Source organism: Salvelinus sp. IW2-2015, linkage group LG11 (assembly GCF_002910315.2).
Source record: "Salvelinus sp. IW2-2015 linkage group LG11, ASM291031v2, whole genome shotgun sequence".
Lineage (NCBI taxonomy): Eukaryota > Metazoa > Chordata > Actinopteri > Salmoniformes > Salmonidae > Salvelinus > Salvelinus sp. IW2-2015.
In genome coordinates, this window is record NC_036851.1 from 26355036 (window position 1) to 26382022 (window position 26987).

At 44.2% G+C, this 26987-nt stretch overlaps 1 protein-coding gene across 1 annotated transcript in view; it reads right to left on the minus strand.

Moving 5' to 3' along the window:
• The window catches only part of LOC111970056 (dual serine/threonine and tyrosine protein kinase), a 38914-nt gene that overhangs the window by 436 nt on the left and 11491 nt on the right, over positions 1–26987 (minus strand). Inside the window, exons 3-14 of the mRNA XM_023996548.2 lie at positions 22928–23422; positions 22544–22739; positions 12776–13014; positions 12151–12234; positions 11856–12032; positions 7773–7902; positions 7350–7506; positions 4944–5076; positions 3192–3305; positions 2432–2546; positions 2208–2342; positions 1839–2008 (exon numbers count right to left, since the gene is read on the minus strand). Of these exons, the coding sequence (XP_023852316.2) occupies positions 1839–2008; positions 2208–2342; positions 2432–2546; positions 3192–3305; positions 4944–5076; positions 7350–7506; positions 7773–7902; positions 11856–12032; positions 12151–12234; positions 12776–13014; positions 22544–22739; positions 22928–23422 (2145 nt within the window). The remainder of the gene's footprint in view (positions 1–1838; positions 2009–2207; positions 2343–2431; positions 2547–3191; positions 3306–4943; positions 5077–7349; positions 7507–7772; positions 7903–11855; positions 12033–12150; positions 12235–12775; positions 13015–22543; positions 22740–22927; positions 23423–26987) is intronic.

Below are 26987 nucleotides of genomic sequence, written 5' to 3' on the forward strand. Positions count from 1 at the left end.
CCTGGAGGACTCAATCTGAAACTCAGAGAGGACCACAGACTGTTGCAAAGGATTATGGTCCCCCAAAAATATTTTTTGTTGTATTTATGGAAAAGGACAGTGTGTTTCTGGAAGGCCAAGAGATGACCAATAATAAAGATTGTCAAAGACAGTTGTCCTCTTCCTTTACAGGAGATATATATATATATACACTATTTAAGCTGACACGTGACAAACGTGTTTGTGCCGTGTGTATTTGTAGAGTATACAAACTCTAGCAGACACTATGCTTCCGACTTAGCTGGCATGCTAATTGCTGATTGGTCATAGGATTGTTACTAGTTAAAACATTTGAAATATAGTTTAAAAAAATAAACTTTAAAAAACAGTTTTTATTTATATATATATATATATATACAAATATTAATTAGATTGTATTTAAACTGGTTATCAGAGTATTCATGCCATCTATGAAATTCATTTCTTTTTTATATAAAATGATTTTGACAAATAATCAATTGTTTCCCTTCACTCTTAAATAGGGTTCTGTTTTCAGCATCTTCCCAGCACCAGTCCTCAAGCCTTAGAGGATACTGCTATTTCCTGATAATAAATCAATCTTTATCATGATTTAGATGCAGCAGGGTAACGACCCCAGGCAAATTTTGACTGTCCACATAATAAACAGAAGAGAAATGATGCTATCTATATGCCTGTTGCACATGTGACAAACTAAAATGTGGGATGGAAACGTAATGACATGAATCAACACCTGGAAGAAATTTAGGATGGTAAGAATAATTTAATATTAAGATTCTGGAACTGAGGCATTCTGAGACGTGTCACAGCTGACAACAGCATTTTTCAAGTGCTTTTGAACAGCAACAAGACTATCCTGTCCATTGTGTACCAAGTAGGTAAGAAATGACCGCATTTGTTTAACCTATAATACGTAGTGTACATTATGATAATTGTATTGGCATTGAATGTTTATTTTAAGTTACTGAAGACTTCTACACATTACTTATGTGATCCAGAGGTTTGGATGGAGAAGATGGAGACGGCTCACACTGCACAGCAGCCCACCTTGGAGTAAGTATAGTCCATAGAAATACAATGGTGTAGTCTCACCTAGTCCATGATAGGTCACTACAGTAGTGAATATAGTCTCATACAATTGGAATACCAAAGCATGAGGCAAATGCTTGCACTCTGGTCTCAGTGACTCACAGAGTGAGGAGGAGGGAGATGATGGCTTGTTGGGGGACCGGAGTGCAGTCAGACAAGCGACAGAGTGGCGCGGCGTCAGAGGGTGTGGATGAAGAGGATGACGATGAAGAGGTAACTTTGGTAGAAAGGACATCTGAATGTTTGGTCCAATCCAGACAACTGTACATTTGATATCAGGGATGTCATCACATACAGTTTAGGTATGTGTCCCTTTTCATTAGGCAGGACCTCAGCCCAACCCAAGGAGAAGGGTAGTGAGTGTTATCACCAGTATTTCTCCCCCTCTATTCTGAAGTACACTGATAAAGCACCAATGATGTTAGTAACCATTGTTGTGCGCCACAGAGGAGGATTCCTTTGCCCGGATGCTTTCTATCTGGGGCACACCAAGTATATCAGCAAGTGGAAGATGGCCATCGGAGAGGCTACCACATCAACTGCCTGACCGATGACCCGAACGCAAGGCCATGATCATGCAGCATGAGCTGGACTGCAAAACCAGTGTAAGAGACCCCAACCTTATTCCTTCACCTCAGCTCAATGGTAGAAAGGATAATGCTGGTCGTGAGAGTTGCTGATGACATTAATTGTGCATATCTTAGATGTCCATGACCCTGAATCATGCCAGCCCTGCTGCTTTTCTGATGCGAGCCACATTTACAAAGCCGTACCATGATGCTTTGCAGGCTGGGCTCTACGATGCCGAGCAGGGGTCTCTGGGAAGGGTCTCCATTCCAGCAGGCCTCCATCAGCTGCCAGCATTCCTCATCAAAGTTGGCCAACCGTTCAGGTCGCACGCCTGTAAACAACATGGGCACAAATGAGGCCCGGGCAGCTCTCTAGTCCAATTCAGGTAACAGACACACACACATCCACACCACATCTCATCCACAAATAGACAATCCTGGATAAAAGACAAAATGTTACAACAAGCTATTTGGTTTTGATCATATTCAGTCAGTTTGAATTAGTATTTTAGCTGTGGGTTTGCACATCACCTTTTTTAACATTATTCCACAACTGGTCCTTGCTGGAGCATTTCTCAAAGGACTCTGGGAGTTTGACGGAGCCAGTGCAGAGGTACCAGAACAGGATTCCAAAGGCATAGACATCCACAGAATTATCGTACTTTCCTGAAGAAAGAAGTGAGACTTGGGGTTTAACCAAAGAGTCTAGAATAAGAGATGATGCAGCAGTGTGACCGAGTAGCAGGATAGCTGACCTGTGAAGAGCTCGGGGGCCATGTGGATGGGGGTTCCTACGATGCTGCCGGACATCATGGCCTCTGGCTTACAGAAGCCCAGGTCTGTGATCTTGGCCCGGTTCTGTTTGTCCAACTGAGGGAGGGACAGACAACAGCACAGACGAGGAACACTTTTGGCAAGACGTGAAACTTCAGGACCATAAATATTGGTTTCTCAGGGAATACACAGTCAAAAAAGCATACCCTTGAGTCTTCTATACAAAGAAAGTAAGTGATTTTTACCCCCCAATTGTCAACTCAAACCTAAATTCCAAAAAGGTTAATACTCGGAGCATCCAATGCCCAAGAACATTCAATTCATGAGGGAAGTTAAATATTTTTCCATAACTCTGTCCTAACAATACAGCCCATGTGTTGTAGCCTGTGACCTCCATTTTAGGAAAATGCAAACATAGTATGTCTCATTAACCATTGCCCCTTATTTTCACACATAGTTGAGTCAGAGGACACAGCAGAACAGTGACATATGAGCCAACCATCATACTGTGTAGGCAGGGCTGGGCTATTCTTACACAACCAAGCAAGCAACACAGGTGGAAAATGATGGAAATAATGAGGAATTCATTGGTGTGCGGTGCTGGAGCATTTCCACTGAGCCATGATGACCACAGCTAAATCAGCTCAACATTAGAACTAATTTGATGAATGGATAATGTAGAGATCAACACTAGTGTTACACATTTAGCATGATTTGAGATTACCTTTAACCCTCACTCACCAGCACATTCTTTAGTTTGATGTCTCTGTGCAGAAGCCCCTGACCATGCAGGAAGCGAATGCCTTCCACCACGTCCAGAGCAATCTGGAGTCTCTCCTTTAGTGATAAACCAGCCTGATAGAGAGCGAGGAGATGGGGAGGTAGACCTCAGTGTGCCAATCACTTATGTCATCATAAGTGCTAGATGAACTACACTGCTCAAAAAAATAAAGGGAACACTTAAACAACACAATGTAACTCCAAGTCAATCACACTTCTGTGAAATCAAACTGTCCACTTAGGAAGCAACACTGATTGACAATACATTTCACATGCTGTTTGTGCAAATGGAATAGACAAAAGGTGGAAATTATAGGCAATTAGCAAGACACCCCAATAAAGGAGTGATTCTGCAGGTGGTGACCACAGACCACTTCTCAGTTCCTATGCTTCCTGGCTGATGTTTTGGTCACTTTTGAATGCTGGCGGTGCTCTCACTCTAGTGGTAGCATGAGACGGAGTCTACAACCCACACAAGTGGCTCAGGTAGTGCAGCTCATCCAGGATGGCACATCAATGCGAGCTGTGGCAAGAAGGTTTGCTGTGTCTGTCAGCGTAGTGTCCAGAGCATGGAGGCGCTACCAGGAGACATGCCAGTACATCAGGAGACGTGGAGGAGGCCGTAGGAGGGCAACAACCAGCAGCAGAACCGCTACCTCCGTGCAAGGAGGAGCACTGCCAGAGCCCTGCAAAATGACCTCCAGCAGGCCACAAATGTGCATGTGTCTGCTCAAACGGTCAGAAACAGACTCCATGAGGGTGGTAATGAGGGCCCGACGTCCACAGGTGGGGGTTGTGCTTACAGCCCAACACCGTGCAGGACGTTTGGCATTTGCCAGAGAACACCAAGATTGGCAAATTCGCCACTGGCGCCTGTGCTCTTCACAGATGAAAGCAGGTTCACACGCACATGTGACAGAGTCTGGAGACGCCGTGGAGAACGTTCTTGCTGCCTGCAACATCCTCCAGCATGACCGTTTGGCGGTGGGTCAGTCATGGTGTGGGGTGGCATTTCTTTGTGGGGCCGCACAGCCTCCGTGGGCTCGCCAGAGGTAGCCTGACGCCATTAGGTACCGAGATGAGATCCTCAGACCCCTTGTGAGACCATATGCTGACATGCACATTTGTGGCCTGCTGGAGGTCATTTTGCAGGGCTCTGGCAGTGCTCCTCTTGCACGGAGTAGCGGTTCTGCTGCTGGTTGTTTGCCCTCCTACGGCCTCCTCCACGTCTCCTGATGTACTGGCATGTCTCCTGGTAGCGCCTCCATGCTCTGGACACTACGCTGACAGAACACAGCAAACCTTCTTGCCACAGCTCGCATTGATGTGCCATCCTGGATGAGCTGCACTACCTGAGCCACTTGTGTGGGTTGTAGACTCCGTCTCATGCTACCACTAGAGTGAGAGCACCGCCAGCCATTCAAAAAGTGACCAAAACATCAGCCAGGAAGCATAGGAACTGAGAAGTGGTCTGTGGTCACCACCTGCAGAATCACTCCTTTATTGGGGGTGTCTTGCTAATTGCCTATAATTTCCACCTTTTGTCTATTCCATTTGCACAACAGCATGTGAAATGTATTGTCAATCAGTGTTGCTTCCTAAGTGGACAGTTTGATTTCACAGAAGTGTGATTGACTTGGAGTTACATTGTGTTATTTAAGTGTTCCCTTTATTCTTTTGAGCAGTGTATATTAGGGCACATTATGGGATTACCTTCAGGCCTGTGTAGAGATCTCTGTGAAGCCTCTCCATGATGAGCAGCACAGCAATGCTGGAGCCGCCGCCATACGTGTGGTCAATCACCGAGCCGTGCAGGTCCACCAGGCGCTCGTGTTTAGGGAGGGACCTGCGCCCATACACAATAGAGAAGGTAGGAAAACGAAGGTCCTACATTTTTATATACATCCTACCCTCTGTGTTAGTAGAAATGGCGGGGACGAGGGTTGCATTGGAATATATATTATATTGAATTCTGCATATATCACGCTATACCAGAATAAAGATAAAGTTGAAATGCAGAGACTCCGAGGCCATTGATTGAGTGCTTTTGAAGTGACAGGCTACAGATTTCCAACCTATCTCCGCGGCACTGTATCAGCACAATGGACAGCGCCCTACACACTAAAGTGAGGTCGTTTTGGTAATGAATATAGGCTACAAGATAAATAGGGTAATTCCCCTAATACAAACAGCCTATGTGAATGCAGCCATACACACAGCTGTCAAAATAGCAAAATAACCTAGTTATTCATGCAGGCTTAGAATACCGACAACTACTACAGTGAGAAGCAGCCATCCACAGCGGTCTTGCCAAACAAATAGGCCCACTTGAAAAGTCATGTCGCCCATGAGTACAGCAACACGGTGTGATATAGCACAATACACTTCTGTTGATCATATTTGACCCACGTAATCAATTAAGCAATGCCAGTCTATCATAAACGCTTTTCCAAAACATACATTTACAACCATTTCCATGATGAAACATTTTTATTTTTTTAACTAGGCAAGTCAGTTAAGAACAAATTCTACAATGACGGCCTAGGAACAGTGGGTTAACTGCCTTGTTCAGTGGCAGAACGAGATTTTTACCTCGTCAGCTCGGGGATTCGATCTAGCAACCTTCCGTTACTGGCACAACGCTCTAACCACTAGGCTACCTGCCGCCCCATACATACCGATATGTAGCTATACCCAGGGGTGTCATTTGGGTTCTTGCATTGGAATTATATTGAATTCTGCAGTAAACGAGTATTCCAGCCACTGTCTTCCTATGAACCAGTTGCTATTAAATTAATGTTTTTGGACAGAAAGCCTGTGGCTACGGTAGGATTCTAGGCTAACCTGGGCTGGCTCCTCTGTTCCAAGATTGTCAGGAACAGTCGGAGGTGGAGAGGGCTGTTGAGCCTTTATTCTGGCGGTGCTTGTGGAAGGTGGGTAGGTTCTGCACACAGAGCTAGCTGGAGCTCGTCAGCATCATCGCTGCTGGGCTTGGCGGCAGCCTCTGTGGTTTAATGCTGCTGCTCATTGCTCTCCTCTGAACAATTTCTGATATCCACCGTGGCAGAATAGCTGTTTTGCGCTAGCTAAATAGGCTAAGGCTAATAACACTATCACCTTTAACAGCTAGCTAAGAAGCTAACTAAACTCTGTAGTGGTGGGGCGTGAGGCAAAGTTGAGTGAGGCAGCTTCAATGGTAAACTTGGCCCCACCTTTATAAATAAAAATCTAATATTACAGGCGCGTCACGTTATTCATTTAGCCTACCACAGATGAGAAGCGTTTTCCCTCTTTTTAGGGAAAGTCAATGAAACCGTACATAACCACCCCAATGGCTTTCCATACACCCCCCCCCACACACACATACACACACCGCTGGGCACTCTGTCCATTGTGCTGATACAGTGCAGCGGAAAAATACACATTTTGCGCCAACCTGTCACTCAATCATTGTAACTTTTTTGCTATTTTATATAGAGACATAAAACTAAAACTGAGGGTGCACAAGTTTCAACTGAGGGGGCTAAGCCCCCTTGTGGAGCCTGGCCCACAAATACAGTACCATCACTTTTCCTTTACAGCTTCATGGTGTATGAAATTATTATATCAGTCACAAGGGGGCATAAGCATCACAGTTCCAACACCAGCATCTGTCCACAGACATGAGTGGTTACTTCTCTATGAACTGCATTAGTAAGCTTTTATAGCAGATGATCCGTGAAATTACACAGTGAAAGGCTGCAGTTATATGAAATTAACATGCTGAGATGTACACTAAACACAGCACCAGATGCCATTTCATTTTCCTAGAGAAAAACATGTGTCCTGGAGCAGAATATGTTTCGTTATCCTAGAAGGTGTTGGTTTTACCAGTAAATGCATTATACAAAGAGCTGTCACCACCGATAAGAAGAGTTTTGTTGATGACAAATGAGTCTCACCATTCTTTATTATTGGATGATTATTTTGCACTTGAGTATGGACCAATTTTGATAATGCAAAACAAGTTCACTCAGTTGACTTCCTATTTACTACCTTAGGTGTCAGCTTAAAGGCATGCTTTATTGAAATGATAGTACATTCAGCAATGGTTGAGATCCACAAGCTGGACCAGCTCACCTGGTGTAGTGAAACTCCAGGGCCAGGTCGTTCCAGTGCTTGTCGTCAGGTGGTACAACTGACTTCAGAGCGCAGGGATAGCGTCCCCCCCAGCTGTCACACAGATAGACCACTCCATACTGACCCCGCCCCAGCTCTCGCCCAAGTTTGGGCTTGCCTGCCAGGAAGAAACATGTCAATACATTTTCATACAACCAACAGTGACGTCACCAGTGACATCAAAGTAAACTACTGGTCAACTTCATGAAAAAGTTGTTGATTTTATTGTCAGTCATAAATACAGATTTGTGTTATTGTACTGTGACTGGTATAGGTTCTGGGCCTTTTTAGCATGTGAGAGCATGGAACCCAGGCAGAGTGATTACTGTTGGTGCCAGAGCTCAGAGCCCAGTGGATAGCGCAGCTAGTATGTGTGTGTCTCACCATGCAGTAGCACATCTCGGAGGGAGCGGCTCTCCAGAGACAGGCGGGCCAGCCGCGGGGCGTGGTCCTTCCTCACACGCAGCCACAGGTCCTCAGTACGCTCCAACCGCCCCGTGTGGCCCTCCTCCAGCTACACACACATACGTCATTGGTTGAAATGAAGCCAACAAATGTTAACGACACTCCAGATACTTGTAAACCCATAAGATCATCATCAGAGTGCAAAACTGCAAACAGAAATATAATCTAGGACTAGATATCAGATAAATCATAAATAATTATGTCAAACACAGGCCAAATAATCCATATTTTCCACATATAGTGTTTTAAACTGTAATATGGCATCCTAGTTCAAACTGGGTTTTGTTGAAGCCACTGTGATACTTAACTTCTTTGATATAGGGGGCAGCATTTTCACTTTTGGATGAATTGCGTGCCCATAGTGAACTGACTCCTACTCTGTCCCAGATGCTAATATATGCATATTATTATTACTATTGGATAGAAAACACTCTGACGTTTCTAAAACTGTTTGAATGATGTCTGTGAGTATAACAGAACTCATATGGCAGGCAAAAACCTGAGAAAAAATCCAAACAGGAAGTGAGAATTCTAAGAGTGGTCGATGTTAAAGTCATCGCCTATTCAATTCCCTGTAATATATGGATCTGTTTGCACTTCCTACGCCTTCCACTAGATGTCAACAGTCAGTAGAACGTGGAATGAAGCTTATGCTGTGTTGTGGGACCGGATGGGAGGTGTTTCAGTCAGTGGTCTGGCAGAGTGCCAGTTCTTGGTCACGCACTTTCCTCATGATATCGTCATGCGTTCCATTACTTATAGAGACTGAAAAGAATGCTCCGGTTGGAACGTTATTGGATATATATGATAACAACATCCTGAAGATTGATTCTCTACTAAGTTTGACCAGTCTATTTGACTTGTAATATAACTTTTTGAAGTTTTCGTCTGACGTTTGCCTGCATCTGCGCGAGCGTTTGGACATGTGTACTACACATGCTATCAAAATTAGCTAATTGGACATAAGTAATGGACATTATCGAACAAAACAACGATTTATTGTGGAACTAGGATTCCTGGCACTGCATTCTGATGAAGATAATCAAAGGTAAGGGAATTTTATGATGTAATTTCGTATTTCTGTTGACTCCAACATGGCGGAGAAATGTTGTTAAATCTGAGCGCCGTCTCAGATTATTGCATGGTGTGCTTTTTACGTAAAGATTTTTTTTAAATCTGACACAGCTGTTGCATTAAAAACAAGTGTATCTGTAATTATATGTGACACATGTATCTTTCATCAAAGTTTATGATGAGTATTTCTGTTATTTGACGTGGCTCTCTGTAATTACTCYGGATATTTTGGAGGCATTTCTGAACATGGCGCCAATGTAAACCGAGATTTGTGGATATAAATATGCACATTATCGAGCAAAACATAAATGTATTGTGTAACATGATGTCATATGAGTGTCATCTGATGAAGATGTTCAAAGGTTATTGATTAATTTTATCTCTATTTCTGCTTTTTGTTACTACTATATTTTGCTGGGAAAATGGCTGTGTTTTTCTGTGGCTATGTACTGAGCTAACATAATTGTTTGGTGTGCTTTCCCCGTAAATCCTTTTTGAAATCAGACATGTTGGCTGGATTCACAACACGTGTAGCTTTAATTTGGTGTCTTTCATGTGTGATTTCATGAAAGATAGATTTTTATAGTAATATATTTGAATTTGGCGCGCTACATTTTTTCTGGATTTTGGCCAAGTGGGACGTTAGCGTCCCACATATCCTAGAGAAGTTAACGAGGGTCTTTATCAATGATGGGAATCACATTGTCAGTCATGTGGGAAGAACCATCACATACATTTGACCATTGAGATCAAAGGTCAAAGAAGGTCAAGCAGAAAATCTGACTTGTTTACAACACAAAATCTGTAACTGGAGAGTTGCTGAAGTTCATTTGCACACACTGTATACAGATTTTTATATTGTGTTTACGTTTGTTTATCCCATGTGTAACTCTGTGTTGTTGTTGTTGCACTGCTTTGCTTTATCTTTGCCAGGTCGCAGTTATAAATGAGAACTTGTTCTCAACTGGCCTACCTGGTTAAATATAAGTGAAATGAAAAAATAAAAGTGAGACATTGCCAGGTTTTTAAGTCCCAAGAGCTACCGGAAGAGAGAACCTGGCAAAACTGGTTGAAATTACAGTACCAATCAAAAGTGTGGACAAACCTAATCATCCAAGGGTTTTTCTTTATTTGACTATTTTCTAAATTGTAGAATTAATAGTGAAGACATCAAAACTATGAAATAACACATGGAATCATGTAGTAACCAAACAACTCAAACAAATCAAAATATATTTTAGATTCTTCAAAGTAGCCACCCTTTGCCTTGACAGCTTTGCATACTCTTGGCATTCTCTCAACCAGCTTCATGAGGTAATCACCTGGAATGCTTTTCAAACAGTCTTGAAAGAGTTCCCACATATGCTGAGCACTTGCTGGCTGCTTTTCTTTCACTCCGCGATCCAACTCATCCCAAACCATCTCAATTGGGTGGAGGTCGGGTGATTGTGAATGCCTGGTCATCTGATGCAGCACTCCATCACTCTCCTTCTTGGTCAAATAGCACTTACACAGCCTGGAGGTGTGTTGGGTCATTGTCCTGTTGAAAAACAAATGATAGTCCCACTAAGCACAGATGGGATGGTGTATCGCTGCAGAATGCTGTGGTAGCCATGCTGGTTAAGTGTGCCTTGAATTCTAAATAAATCACCAACAGTGTCACCAGCAAAGCACCCCCACACCTCCTCCTCCATGCTTCACGGTGGGAACCACACAAGCGGAGATCATCCGTTCACCTACTCTACGTCTCACAAAGACACGGCGGTTGGAACCAAAAATCTCAAATTTGGACTCATCAGACCAAAGGACAGATTTCCACCGGTCTAATGTCCATTGCTTGTGTTTCTTGGCCCAAGCAAGTCTCTTCTTCTTATTGGTGTGCTTTAGTAGTGGTTTCTTTGCAGAAATTCAACCATTAAGGCCTGATTCACGCAGTCTCCTCTGAACAGTCGAAGTTGAGATGTGTCTGTTACTTGAACTCTGTGACGCATTTATTTGGACTGCAATCTGAGGTGCAGTTAACTCTAATGAACTTATCCTCTGCAGCAGAGGTAACTCTGGGTCTTCCATTCCTGTGGCTGTCCTCATGAGAGCCAGTTTCATCATAGCGCTTGCTGGTTTTTGTGACTGCACTTGAAGAAACTTTCAAAGTTCTTGAAATGTTCCGGATTGACTGACCTTCATGTCTTAAAGTGTCTTCATGTCTGTCGTATCTATTTGCTTATTTGAGCTTTTCTTACCATAATATGGACTTGGTCTTTTACCAAATAGGGCTATCTTCTGTATACCACAATTACCTTGTCACAACACAACTGACTGGTGCAAACGCATTAAGGAAAGAAATTCCACAAATGTACATTAAACAAGGCACACCTGTTAAATGAAATGCATTCCAGGTGACTACCTAATGAATCTAGTTGAGAGAATGCAAAGCTGTCATCAAGGCAAAGGGTGGTTATATATCAAATATATTTAGATTTGTTTAACACTTTTTTGGTTACTACATGATTCATAGTTTTGATGTCTTCACTATTATTCTACAATATAAAAAATAGTAAAAATAGAAAAACCCTGGAATGAGTGGGTGTCCAAACTTTTGACTGGTACTGTATATCATTATTACAAACAGAGACTGGTACTGTATATCATTATTACAAACAGAGACTGGTACTGTATATCATTATTACAAACAGAGACTGGGACTGTATATCATTATTACAAACAGAGACTGGTTGAAAGAAGGTCATTATAATGTCATTTCAAACAGTTTTTCCCACTGGGAAAGAAAAAAGTAGCCAAGACCAAACCTGATTGTATGAAGAGTGCAATATAAAAGAGGGCACCTTACTGGAGAGTGTGAAGATGAATAAAAAAGTTTCTTGTTTGATAAAAAAGATTAGCTGAAGCCGTTTTCGGAGTGCGGTGTACCTGTCGCAGGGAGGCAGCGAAGGCATCGTGGGAGCTGTTGAGGCGTGTTCTGAACTGGGAACAGATACTCTTAGCCAGCTTGGCAGCACTCAAGCTCTCTATGGCATCCTGGGCCACCTTCCTCTTCCACTCTGGAGTGATGCCAGGAGGGTTCACAAACGTTATCCTTTGAATGATCTACACAAGACAGAGAGAGAGAATACACAATAAATAAATCAAGGTTCAAATCAATGTGTTGTTATTGCAAAGCCCTACAATTGAAGTAGATTCCTGAGGCTTGACTGGGAATGGTTACCTGTTTGATCTGCTCCCAGACGAGTCTCGTAACAGATGATCCTGAATGGAAGGTCACCTCCACGTGATAGGCAGCGTTAAGGATCTGACCAGGACAGGAAGTGGGATGGAGAGAACAGAACAAGATGTTATCATTTAACTTAGACCAACTGTCTTGTAGGAAAAAAGGTAATTGTCTTTTATACTGTCTTTTTCATTTTCTTTTGAGGAATCAGCCTATTGAATTAATCTCAAACATCTGATGGTATTTGGACATCTTATCAATGATATGGTCAACATAATGTAGTACAGAGAAATAGAAAAGACACTTCTGAACAAAACAAGCTTCATTTGACATGGCTGATGTAACAGTATAACTTTAGACCGTCCCCTCGCCCCGACACGGGCGCGAACCAGGGACCCTCTGCACACATCGACAACAGTCACCCACGAAGCGTCGTTACCCATCGCTCCACAAACCGCGGCCTTGCAAGAAGCAGGGGAAACCCTACTTCAGTCTCAGAGCAAGTGACGTAACCGATTGAAATGCTATTAGCGCGTACCCGCTAACTAGCTAGCCATTTCACATCCGTTACACTGACATACAGTATCTAAATTATGGAAGAGTATACTGTACAATCACACACCTGTTTGAGGTGGTTGGAGGTGACATTGTGGACAGATGACTCCATGTTGGACTTCTCCAGGCTGTTTAGACAGCGCTCCAGGGTTCCTACAAAGCTCTCCCTCAGGTAGTCCACAGAGCTGATCAGCTTGTTGGCCACCGCCTGGTTCAACCTCACAACTATCAGCTCCTGGATCTGGTGGATGCAAGACTTGATGTCCTTTGAGGTAACAGGCTCTCCGTTGGTCGCCACTATGAGGTCTGTGAGGTCAGAGAGAGAGAAAGAGAGATAATTTGAAAGAAAACGTGAGTGAAAGATAATGTAGGTTGGTTACACGCCACTACCATGCAAACCTCATGCTGTGACTGAGTTCATGCTATGGCGTTATAGTGTGGTTATGTTGATTGCATGGCTAGTTGCGACATTTTACAAGTAGGCTAAATGGTCTTTTGTAAACTGTCAAGAGAAATGTGTGATATTCATTACATTTTTCAGGCAACATTTGACGAGCTTTTGGCATAGTATCATACTGACACCTGCTGCTGCTATCTGAATGGCAGTGAGACTGAACACTGTCTTATGAATCCAGCAAGTCACTGTCTGGTCTGTGTGCATCTCTCTCTCCCGTCCTCCCTCTCACTGGTTCATTTTCTCTCTCTCATATATATATATATATATATATATATATATAGGGGTGGTGGGATCGTTGAGGTTGTTTCTCTCGAAGGCCCAACAAGCGGGAGAGGCTGGTTGTCATGGTCACACGTAGAGGTGTAGAGTTTGAAAAACTTAGTCGGCGGCATGGGGTGAAGATTCCCGCTGCGACAGGTTGTTTGGGGATAGAATGTAATTTAGCAGTGGGCGCTATCATTGGGTATAATAGCATACAATCAGCCTCAAGGATAAATAGCGCTGTAGTAATATTCTTAGATTCCATTGAAATGGTGAATACGATAGCTGAGAGTGGTGTTGTGTTACGGGAGACACAGACATCGGTAGTATGAATCCGGCGAAGAAAGTTATACTTTCTAACATGCTCCTTTTTGTTAGAGATGAAGTGTTGGAGCGAGAGTTCTCCTCATGGACAACTTGTTTCTCCAATAAAAAAGGTTATTTTTGGATGCAAATCGCCTTTGCTGAAACATGTCGTATCTCATAGGAGACAAGTGCACATGATTTTAAAGAAGGATACTGACGAACTGAATTTAGCGTTCAGTTTCAAGATTGATGGGTTTGATTATGTGTTCTACGCTTCTACTGAATCAATGAAATGCTTTGGGTGTGGAAGAGAGGGGTATTTGGTGCGTAATTGTCCAGAGAACGAGTGCGCAGAGCCCAGTAGCAGCTCTAGCACTACTAAGAAGAGAGAAGGTGGGCAGATGTGGTGGGAGAAATAGGAAAGGAGCGCAATGTGGCTACGGGGGTAGTTGTGGTAAAGCAGGGAAAAGGGGGGGGCAGTAGGTGAGACTGCAATTGAGGTCGCAGGGGGGAGTTCAAGAGGAGAGTGAAACAATGGAAAATGAAACGACTGTTTTCAAAGTACCGAGGAGTAAGAGGAAGAATTTAAGGGGTGGTGAAGGTTCTAATTCTAAGAGGAAGGTAGAGATGATAAATCATTTGAGGATAAACAGGTTGTTGAGATGCAGGTTTCTTCTGGGGATGATAGCGAGAGTGAGGCATCTGATGCGTCACAGCAAAATAGCGAGAGAAATGGGGTGGAAGGGAGGTATGGGATTGAAAAGGTACGTACATTTTTGAATTTGACAAAAGGGAAGAAATATATGCAGGATTATAATGTAATAAATGTTTTCCCACTTAAAATGAATTGTTTATTGAATCAGCAAAGTTTCTGATGTCAAAAATAACGGGTGTAGGTTTGACAAGCCCAGAAATTGCTATTCTAAAGGAAATGAAAGAGTTCAGTCGCAGCCTTAATTCTGTAAAGAGATGTGTTCTGTTTCTCATTCTATTTTCAGCCATGAGCAGTTTTAATATTTCTTCTTTAAACATAAATGGGGCAAGAGACAAGAAAAAAAGAGCCGTAGTGTATGTGTTAATAAAGAGAAAGGGACGTGACATAAGTTTTTTTTACAAGAAACTTATACTAATATAGAAAATGTGGCAACAGGAGTGGGAGGGGACAGTGGTGTGTAGTCATAAAAACTCAACGTGGGGGTGTGGCCATCCTGTTGTCAAAAGGTTTTTTGCCTTTGCCATATGAGGTTGAAGAGGAGGATGAGGGGAGGTTATTAAAAGTTAGAGCGAGATATCACTATGTGTGTAATAAATGTATATGCCCCAGTAGTGGCAGTTGACAGTGTATGTTTTTTAGAAACATCAAATACCATTGAGAAATGTAATACTGAGGATTATTTATTTCTTGCTGGGTATTTTAACTGTACAGTCAGTGACTTAGATAGAAATCACAAAGAACCTCATACAGCCTCAAGGACTTTTTAAAAACACATTATTGTAACACATGAACTATGTGATATTTGCCGGAGTCAAAATGGAGGCACGAGACAGTACACATGGGCTAATGTGAGAGAGAACACAATCTCTCTTGGCAAGTTAGATAGGTTTTGAGCATCAATCTCAAGTCTGTAAGTGTGATTACCCCAGTGAGATTTTCTGATCTTTGTATAGTAACAGAGGTGATGTACATTAATGCTGTAAAACCCAAAAGCGCATACTGGCATTTTAATATATTGAGTGATGCTCACTTCAGGAAATGTTTTAGTTTTTTCTGGGAGAGGTAGAGGTCTGAAAGGACAGTTTTGTATCTCTTCAACAGTGGTGGGATGTAGGGAACATCCAGATTCAACAATTCTGTAACAATACACCATGAATATAACCAGATATATCACCAGATCAATGAACGCCCTAGAGTCTGAAATAGTGGAACTCCTGACGTTAGTTGAGACCACAGGAGATCGAGGCCATATTCAGGCACTCAAGAGGAAAAAAGCCGCATTGGCAGACCTGCTGGGTATCAGAGCACAGGGGGCATTGGTGAGAAGTTTGTGAGAGCACAGGGAGCATTGGAGCACAGGGGGCATTGGTGAGAAGTCTCTAGGGCTATTGGGTTGGATGCTGGTCTAATTTCAATTGTTCAGGAAAGGGCATTTGACCGAGTTGAACATCAATTCCTATGGGGCCACTTTTGAGGCTTTTGGTTTCAGCTCTGGTTTTATTGCCATGATCAGGGTGATATATGGTGACATTGAAAGTGTATTGAAAGTTAATTGAGTGCTTGAGTGCTCCTTTTAAAGTGTGTAGAGGAATTAGGCAGGGGTGTTCGTTGTCCGGAATGCCATCGCTATAGAGCCACTACTAAATAGCATTAGAAGTCGCATTGAAGGGGTGTACCTTTTAGAGGATATTCCTCCTATTCGTCTCTCAGCATATGCTGATGTAGTTATTTTGGTGAAAAATGTCAAGTGGAGGTGGGTGGTTTGAGTCTCATAGTTGATCGGTTTAAGGGAATATCCTCTGCAAAGGTAAATTGGGGGAAAAAGGTATGCTTTACAGATTGGGAATGGTCTGGAAGGATCATGGCTTTGCCAGGGGGGTTGGAATGGTGTAAGGGAGGTTTCAAGTATCTAGGAGTGTACCTAGGGGAAGAGAGGACAATGGGAAAAAAATTGGAATGGGGTGGCTGAAATGGTGGAAGGGAGGATGAGTAGATGGCGTTGGTTGCTATCTCATATGTCATATAGGTCGGGAATGCACACTATTATTGTTAACAATGTGGTTGCCTCTGCACTGTGGCATCGGTTGTCATGTTTAGAGCCACCGTCTGGCCTTCTGGCCAAGATACAGGCAATTATTGTAGATTTTTGGGGGGATAAATATCATTGGGTTCCACAAAGTGTTTTGTATTTGTCAAAAGAGGGGGGTCAAGGTCTTTTACATCTTGCTAGTAGGGATGCTGCTTTCCGGTTTCAGTTTATTCAAAGGTTGCTTTATTGACTGAAAAATGTGGTGTGGAGAGGGGTGGCAGGTCTGGTATTACAGAAGGTAGGGGGATTAGATTTAAAGGCTTTATTTTTGGTTAACAGTAGCCAGATTTCTAGGGATGGAGTACCTCCGTTTTACAGAGGCCTTCTTAGGGTTTGGAGTATAATGAAGGTGTCCAGACACACTAAGGCTGAGTCAGTGCATTGGCTGTTGGAGGAACCTCTGGTGTATTGGGGCAAGACTGGATTGTACAATTGAAGCTGTTCCACATTTCTCCAAGATGCTGGTGAAGGGCAAAATCGTCACCCTAAGGAAGTTAATGGACATGGCTGGGCCCACATTAATGGACGGAGGACGGGTGGCTGAACATTTGGGGGTGAGGTCGGGAATGATTGTCGGACAACTGCTGGAAAGTTGCAGGAAGGCTCTGTCAGCAGAATAGTGGATTATCATCAAGAGTTACTACAAAAAGGCACAAAATGAAGACGCCCCATTTCCCAGACTAGGGATTACACCCAATATCCCAGAGTCAGCCAGAAAGGCTTTAGTACTGGATTTGAGAGGGTTGGAAGAGGTGGGTTTGGATTAGGTGAATGGGAAGGAGTTACATCAAGGTTTTAAATAAAGATACATTGAAAAATAGAATAGACACTCCTTGGAGGGTAAAAAACTGGGCCTTGATGACAAGGTAAAGCCAGCATGGAGAGCAATGTACAAGCCACCGTTACAAAAGGGTACTGGTGATGCAATGGAGGGTGTTGCATGGCATCATTGCAGTTAATGCTTTTGTATATCATTCATTCAGATGTTGGAGATGGATGTCCTTTTCGTAATACAAGAGAAACAATTTTTCACTGTTTTATGGAGTGTGAGAATATAAAGCCTCTCTTTGAAATACTACAGTCTTTGTTGACAGCTGTAGGGGAGATTTTCAATAACACCTTATTTTGGGGTTTCAATATAGTAAAAAACAGAAAATAAAATGTCAAGTTACATTTTATTTTGTGTCAAGCTAAAATGTCTATTTTTCTGAGTAGCAAAAATAAGATAGACAAGGGAAATAGTAAGGATGTAAGATATGTTTTTTAAAGGATTAGTAAAAGCGAGAATAAAAGTGTATGTTGAGTTCTTCTCGGCTGTAAAAGACCTCCCATTGATTGAGGATTAAAGTGGATTTATGAAGGAGTGGAATGTTTTGTGGAGGAGGGGAACATTTTTTTGTTGACGTAATAAGTTTAATGTAAATCATTTTTTATTAAATGTATTAGCTTTTTATGTTTATTTAAGAAGGACACAATTGTTGTGTAATTTCTGATAAGGTAGTGTGCCAATATTTGTGTTAATACCTTAGTTTAAAATAAAGGTTTTATAAAAACTCAAAACGCTCTCTCTGTGTCTAGGTAGGTAGGTAGGTAGGTCTCTCTCGTCAGTCTCTTTTATTTATTTATTTCACCTTTATTTAACCAGGTAGGCCAGTTGAGAACAAGTTCCCATTTACAACTGCGACCTGGCCAAGATAAAGCAAAGCAGTGTGACACAAACAACAACAGAGTTACACATAAACAAACGTAAAGTCAATAACACAATAGAAAAAATCTGTATACAGTGTGTGCAAATGTAGAAGAGTAGGGAGGGAGGGTAAGGCAATAAATAGGCCATAGAGGCGAAATAATTACAATTTAGCATTAACACTGGAGTGATAGATGTGCAGATGATGATGTGCAAGTAGAGATACTGGGGTGCAAAAGACCAAGAAGATAAATACCAATATGGGGATGAGGTAGTTGGGTGTGCCATTTACAGATTGGCTGTGTACAGGTACAGTGATCAGTAAGCTGCTCTGACAGCTGATGCTTAAAGCTAGAGAGGGAGATTTAAGAGATTTTTGCAATTCGTTTCAGTCATTGGCAGCAGAGAACTGTAAGGAAAGGCGGCCAAAGGAAGTGTTGGCTTTGGGGATAACCAGTGAAATATAGCTGTTGGAGAGCCTGCTGTGGGTGGGTGTTGCTATGGTGACCGGTGAGCTGAGATAAGGCGGTGATTTACCTAGCAAAGACTTATAAATGACATGGAGCCAGTGGGTTTGGCGACAAATATGTAGCGAGGGCCAGCCAACGAGAGCATACAGGTCGCAGTGGTGGGTAGTATATGGGGCTTTGGTGACAAAACGGATGGCACTGTGATAGACCACATCCAATTTGCTGAGTAGAGTGTTGGAGGCTATTTTGTAAATGACATCGCCGAAGTCAAGGATCAGTAGGATAGTCAGTTTTACGAGGGTATGTTTGGCAGCATCAGTGAAGGAGGCTTTGTTGCGAAATAGGAAGCCGATTCTAGATTTAATTTTGGATTGGAGATGCTTAATGTGAGTCTAGAAGGAGAGTTTACAGTCTAGCCAGACACCTAGGTATTTGTAGTTTTCCACATATTCTAAGTCAGAACCGTCCAGAGTAATGATGCTAGTCAGGCGGGTGGGTGCGGTCAGCAATCGGTTGAAGAGCATGCATTTCGTTTTACTAGCATTTAAAAGCAGTTGGAGGCCACGGAAGGAGTGTTGTATGGCATTGAAGCTCGTTTGTAGGTTTGTTAACACAGTGTCCTATCCCAGGGCCAGAAGTATACAGAAAGGTGTCGTCTGCGTAGAAGTGGAACAGAGAATCACCAGCAGCAAGAGCGACATCATTGATATATACAGAGAAAAGAGTCGGCCCGAGAATTGAACCCTGTGGCACCCCCATAGAGACTGCCAGAGGTCCGGACAACAGGCCTTCCGATTTGACACACTGAACTCCATCTGAGAAGTAGTTGGCGATCCAGGCAAGGCAGTCATTTGAGAAACCAAGGCTGGTGAGTCTGCCGATAAGAATACAGTGATTGACAGAGTTGAAAGCCTTGGCCAGGTCGATGAAGACGGCTGCAGAGTACTGTCTTTTATCGATGGCGGTTATGATATTGTTTAGGACCATGAGCGTGGCTGAGGTGCACCCGTGACCAGCTCGGAATCCAGATTGTATAGCGGAGAAGGTACGGTGGGATTCGAAATGGTCGGTGATCTGTTTGTTCACTTGGCTTTTGAAGACTTTAGAAAGGCAGGGCAGGATGGATATAGGTCTGTAGCAGTTTGGGTCTAGAGTCTCTCCCCCTTTGAAGAGGGGGATGACCGCAGCAATTTTCCAATCTTTGGGGATCTCAGACGATACGAGAGGTTGAATAGGCTAGTAATAGGGGTTGCAACAATTTGGGCAGATAATTTTAGAGAGGTTCCAGATTGTCTAGCCCAGCTGATTTGTAGGGATCCAGATTTTGCAGCTCTTTCAGAACATCAGCTGTCTGTATTTGGGTGAAGGAGAAGCGGGGGTGGCTTGGGCAAGTTGCTGCAGGGGGTGCAGAGCTGTTGGCCGGGGTAGGGGTAGCCAGGTGGACAGCATGGCCAGCCATAAAGAAATGCTTATTGAAATTGTCGATTATCATAGATTTGTCGGTGGTGACAGTGTTTCCTAGCCTCAGTGCAATGGGCAGCTGGGAGGAGGTGCTCTTATTCTCCATGAACTTTACAGTGTCCCAAAACTTTTTGGAATTAGTGCTACAGGATGCAAAATTCTGTTTGAAAATGCTAGCCTTAGCTTTCCTAACTGACTGTGTGTATTGGTTCCTGACTTCCCTGAAAAGTTGCATATCGCGGGGGCTATTCGATGCTAATGCAGAACGCCACAGGATGTTTTTGTGCTGGTCAAGGGCAGTCAAGTCTGGGGTGAACCAAGGGCTATATCTGTTCTTAGTTCTACATTTTTGAATGGGGCATGCTTATTTAAGATGGTGAGGGAAGGACTTTTAAAAGAGAACCCAGGCATCCTCTACTGACGGGATGAGGTCAATATCCTGCCAGGATACCCGGGCCAGGTCGATTAGAAAGGCCTGCTTGATGAAGTGTTTTAGGGAGCGTTTGACAGTGATGAGGGGTGGTCGTTTGACCGCGGACCCACTACGGACGCAGGCAATGAGGCAGTGATCGCTGAGATCCTGGTTGAAGACAGCAGAGGTGTATTTAGATGGCAAGTTGGTCAGGATGATATCTATGAGGGTGCCCATGGTTACGGATTTAGGGTTGTACCTGGTAGGTTCCTTGATAATTTGTGTGAGATTGAGGGCATCTAGCTTAGATTGTAGGATGGCCGGGGTGTTAAGCATATCCCAGTTTAGGTCACCTAACAGTACGAACTCTGAAGATGGATGGGGGGCAATCAATTCACATATGGTGTCCAGGGCAAAGCTGAGGGCTGAGTCTATAACAAGCGGCAACGATGAGAGACTTGTTTCTGGAAAGGTGGATTTTTAAAAGTAGAAGCTTGAATTGTTTGGGCACAGACCTGGATAGTATGACAAACCTCTGCAGGCTAACTCCGCCCCCTTTGGCAGTTCTATCTTGTCGGGAAATGTTGTAGCTGGGGATAGAAATTTCTGGATTTTTGGTGGCCTTCCTAAGCCAGGATTCAGACACGGCTAGGACATCCGGGTTGGCGGAGTGTGCAAAAGCAGTGAATAAAACAAACTTAGGGAGGAGGCTTCTAATGTTAACATGCATGAAACCAAGGCTTTTATGGTTACAGAAGTCAACAAATGAGAGTGCCTGGAGAATGGGAGTGGTGCTGGGGGCTGGGTTAACATCTAAATCACCAGAGGAGGAGTAGGATAAGGGTACGGCTAAAGTCCATAAGAACTGGTTGTCTAGTGCGTTGGGAACAGAGAATAAAAGGAGCAGATTTCCTGGTGTGGAAGAATAGATTCAAGGCATAATGTAAAGACAAGGGTATGGTAGGATGTGAGTAGAGTGGAGGTAAACTTAGGCATTGAGTGACGATGGGAGAGGTTTTGTCTCTAGAGGCACCAGTTAAGCCAGGGTGAGGTAACTGCATGTGTGGGGGGTGGAACAAAAGGGCTATCTAAGGCATGTTGGGCAGGGCTGGGGGCTCTACAGTGAATTGAGACAATCATGAACCAAAACTGGAATAGACAAGGCATATTGACATTAGGGAGAGGCATGTGTAGCCGAGTGATCATAGGTTCCAATGAGTAGCAATAGGTGTGTCAGGGAGCCGATTCAGTAGTCGCTACTACGCTAGGCGAGCTGGAGACACGGCGATTCAGACAGCTAGCGGGCCGGGGCTAGCAGATGGGCCTCCGGCTACGTTCTTAACGGAAGAGCCTGTTGAAACCACCTCGGACGATTACGTCAGCAGATCAGTCGTGATGGATCGGCAGGGCTCCGTGCCAGCAGTAAAGGGTCCAGGCCAATTGGCAAAAGAGGTATTGTAGCCCAAGAATTGGCTGGCTGACCTCTTCAGCTAGCCGGGAGATGGGCCAAGCTCGAGGTTAGCTCAAGGCTAACTGGTGCTTGCTTCGGGTCAGAGACGTTAGCCAGGAGTAGCCACTCGGATTGCAGCTAGCTATCTGAGATGATCCGGTGTAAAGGTTCAGAGCTTGCGGTAGGAATCTGGAGATGTGGTAGAGAAAAAGCAGTCCGCTATGCTCTGGGTTGATATCGTGCTGCGCAGACATGCAGGCTGAGGCTTGCTGGTGTCTGAGTTAACGGTGAAGACCGCTAGCATTGGCTAATTGACTACTAGCTAGTAAGCTGGCTAGCTTCTGATGGGCGTTAAGGTTCTAAAGTATAAAAATAGCAGATCCGTACCACATTGGGTGAGAGTATATTCAGTCCGTAGATGGAAAGTGAGATTAAAATATTTACACGGGACAACATCTCTCTCTCTCTCTGACATTTTACAGTATCAGTCTTTAGATTTGACCTTTGACCTGTGTCAGGCAGTGTACCTGTGAACTCCAGGTTGGCAGCGTCCTCCAGCAGCTGCTCCTTCATGCTGCTCAGCGTCTCCACAATCATTTCTTTCATCTCCTCCTGCTTGCGGTTGGCGATGGCCATCAGGGAGATGAACAGCTCGCCCTCCTTCTCCCGTGTGTACTCCAGCCGCCGCGGCGTGATCTGCAGGTCCCTCTGCATGTCAAATGCCTGCAGCCGGGGAGAGGAGGAAAAGTACGTCTTTGACACCACTACATAGTCAGAGTAATTTCTCCCTACTGTAGCCTTCAAATTAAACAAGTTTCAGTTATACATTTTGTGAAGCTATACAGATTTTATTTGATTAGCTAATTGATTGGCTGATTATTTCCTCCAGACACAGCTGTCCCCCTACTGACCTGGTTGATGAAGAGGTCAAGGCAACGGCAGTGCACCCCATTGAGCAGGTTAGCAACCTCCACCTGCTGGTTGTGGAGTACCTGGCGGGCAAAGGTCACCAGGAGGCGGTGCAGCCTCTCAAAGGTCTCCCCCAGGACACTCTGGGGCTTGATGGCCGGGCTAGGCGTCTGGGAGGGGGCTCCGCAGGAACAGTTCCCCACGGGAGTGCTGAGGAAGCCCAGGGACAGCAGCTGCTTGTAGAGGGGGCTCCTCTCCCTCTCTAGGCGCCGGCTGGGCTCGGGGGAGGCCTCAGGCGGAGTGGCAGGGATACGGACGAAGCAGATGGGGAAGAGGAGCATCTCTTTGACTTTCCTTAGCTCAGCCACCTGTTCGGCAGTGAGGGTGTCCTGGTTGAGGGCGTAGAGCATGATGGGAACCGCGTTACGCGTACAGTCCTCTAGGGCCTCCTCAATGGGCTGGACACTGGGGCATGGCACCACCATGATTTTAGCCTCCTGACAGAGCAGGGAATATACTTTAATCATTGAAATGGTCATAGCAGCACTCATCAACACGTATATAAATGTTGTGGAAACATAAAACACCTACAGGTAACTGCCAAAATAAAGGAAACACTAGACTGGGTGTTTCTTATCTTGGAAAAGGGATCTCGTCACTGAACGACAGAGATGGCCGCCTCGCTTCGCGTTCCTAGGAAACTATGCAGTATTTAGTTTTTTGATGTGTTATTTCTTACATTGTTACCCCAGGTAATCTTAGGTTTAATTACATACAGTCGGGAGGAACTATTGGATATAAGAGCAACGTCAACTCACCAACATTACGACCAGGAATACGACTTTCCCGAAGCGGATCCTCCGTTTGGCCTACCACCCAGGACAATGGATCGGATCCCAGCCGGCAACACAAAGCAACGACGCTGTAGAAGGGGCAGACGGAGCGGTCTTCTGGTCAGGCTCCGTAGACGGGCTCATCGCGCACCGCTCCCGAGCATACTACTCGCCAATGTCCAGTCTCTTGACAACAAGGTAGACGAAATCCGAGGAAAGGTAGCATTCCAAAGAGACATCCGAGACTGTAACATTCTTTGTTTCACGGAAACATGGCTCACTCGAGACACGCTATCTGAGTCAGTACAGCCACCTGGTTTCTTCACGCATCGCGCTGACAGAAACAAGCATCTCTCTGGTAAGAAGAAGGGCGGGGGTGTATGCCTTATGATTAACGAGACGTGGTGTGATCATAACAACATACAGGAACTCAAGTACTTTTGTTCACCTGACTTAGAATTCCTCACAATCAAATGCCGACTGCATTATCTACCAAGAGAATTCTCTTCGATCATAATCACAGTCGTGTATATTCCCCCCCAAGCAGACACATCGATGGCCCTGAAAGAACTTCATTGGACTCTATGTAAACTGGAAACCACATATCCTGAGGCTGCATTTATTGTAGCCGGGGATTTTAACAAGGATAATCTGAAAACAAGGCTCCCCAAATTCTATCAGCATATCGATTGTGCTACCAGGGCTGGCAAAAACTGTTATTCTAACTTCCGCAACGCATATCAGGCCCTCCCCCGCCCTCCCTTCTGAAAAGCTGACCACGACTCCATTTTGTTGCTACCAGCCTATAGACAGAAACTAAAACAGGAAGCACCCGCGCTCAGATCAGTTCAACGCTGGTCCGACCAATCGGATTCCACGCTTCAAGATTGCTTCGATCACGTGACTGGGATATGTTCCGCATTGCGGCGAACAACAACATTGATGAATACGCTGATTCGGTGTGCGAGTTTATTAACAAGTGCATTGGTGATGTTGTACCCACAGCGTCTATTAAAACATTCCCCAACCAGAAACCGTGGATTGATGGCAGAATTTGTGCAAAACTGAACACGCGAACCACTGCTTTTAACCAGTGCAATGTGACCCGGAAACATGACCGAATACAATAAGTGTAGCTATTCCCTCCACAAGGCAATCAAACAAGCTAAGCGTCAGTACAGAGACAAAGTGGAGTCGCAATTCAACGGCTCAGACACGAGAGGTATGTGGCAGGGACTACAAAAGAAAAACCAGCCCCGTCACGGATCACGATGCCTTGCTCCCAGACAGACTAAACAACTTTTTTGCTCGCTTTGAGGACAATACAGTGCCACTGACACGGCCAGCTACCAAAACCTGCGGGCTTTCCTTCACTGTGGCCAACGTGAGTAAAACATTTAAACGTGTTAAACCCACTCCAATTTGCTTACCGCCCCAATAGGTCCACAGATGACGCAATCGCCATCACACTGCACACTGCCCTAACCCATCTGGACAAGAGGAATACCTATGTAAGAATGCTGTTCATCGATTACAGCTCAGCATTTAACACCCTAGTACCCTCCAAACTCGTCACCCTGGGTCTCGACCCCGCCCTGTGCAACTGGGTCCTGGACTTCCTGATGGGCCGCACCCAGGTGGTGAGGGTAGGTAACAACATCTCCACCCCGCTGATCCTCAAAACTGGGTCCCCACAAGGTTGCGTTCTCAGCCCTCTCCTGTACACCCTGTTCACCCACGACTGCGTGGCCATGCATGCCTCCAACTCAATCATCAAGTTTGCGGATGACACTACAGTGGTAGGCTTGATTACCAACAATGAGACGGCCTACAGGGAGGAGGTGAGGGCCCTCGGAGTGTGGTGTCAGGAAAATAACCTCACACTCAATGTCAACAAAACAAAGGAGATGATTGTGGACTTCAGGAAACAGCAGAGGGAGCAGCCCCCTATCTACATTGACGGGACAGTAGTGGAGAGGGTGGAGAGTTAAGTTCCTCGGCGTACACATCACGGACAAACTGAAATGGTCCACCCACACAGACAGCGTGGTGAAGAAGGCTCAGCAGCGCCTCTTCAACCTCAGGAGGCTGAAGAAATTCGGCTTGTCACCAAAAACACTCACAAACTTTTACAGATGCACAATCGAGAGCATCCTGTCGGGCTGTATCACCGCCTGGTACGACAGCTGCTCCGCCCATAACCGGAAGGCTCTCCAGAGGGTAGTGAGGTCTGCACAATGCATCACCAGGTGCAAACTACCTGCCCTCCAGGACACCTACACCACCCGATGTCACAGGAAGGCCAAAAAGATAATCAAGGACAACAACCACCCGAGTTCACCTGTTCACCCCGCTACCATCCAGAAGGCGAGGTCAGTACAGGTGCATCAAAGCGGGGACCAAGACTGAAAAACAGTTTCTATCTCAAGGCCATCAGACTGTTAAACAGACATCACTAACATTGAGTGGCTGCTGCCAACATACTGACTCAACTCCAGCCACTTTAATAATGGGAATTGATGGAAATTATGTAAAAATGTATCACTAGCCACTTTAAACAATGCCACTTCATATAATGTTTTCATACCCTACATTACTCATCTCATATACTTTACTCTATACCATCTACTGCATCTTGCCTATGCCGTTCGGCCATCACTCATTTATATATTTTTATGTACATATTCGTATTCATTCCTTTACACTTGTGTGTATACGGTAGTTGTTGTGAAATTGTTAGGTTATATTACTTGTTAGATATTACTGCATGGTCGGAACTAGAAGCACAAGCATTTCGCTACACTTGCATTAACACCTGCTAACCATGTGTATGTGACAAATACATTTGATTTGATTCTGCATCTTTTGAACAGTTAGTACAAAAGTTCAATATTCTTAGATCCCCTTTCTTTAGATACCTACAATTGCGTAGTTTTGTATCTTTATACACTAATCACTTCCCATCACACCCACCTAGATTATATTTTTTTAAGTGAACCCTTATATCAAAGGGGGAATAAGGTTGATCTATACGTTAAACTAGCACAATCTGGATTCCCTGAACTCTTAAGAACCAATGGGAAGAATATTGAGGTGAACAACTTTCAGATTAAATTTGGCAGAATATGCTTCTGAGAATACATTCTTCATCTATATGTCTAAGACATGCTGTAATTCAATTTAAAATAGTTAAATCGGCTGCATTGTTCAAAGGCTAAATAATCCAAGA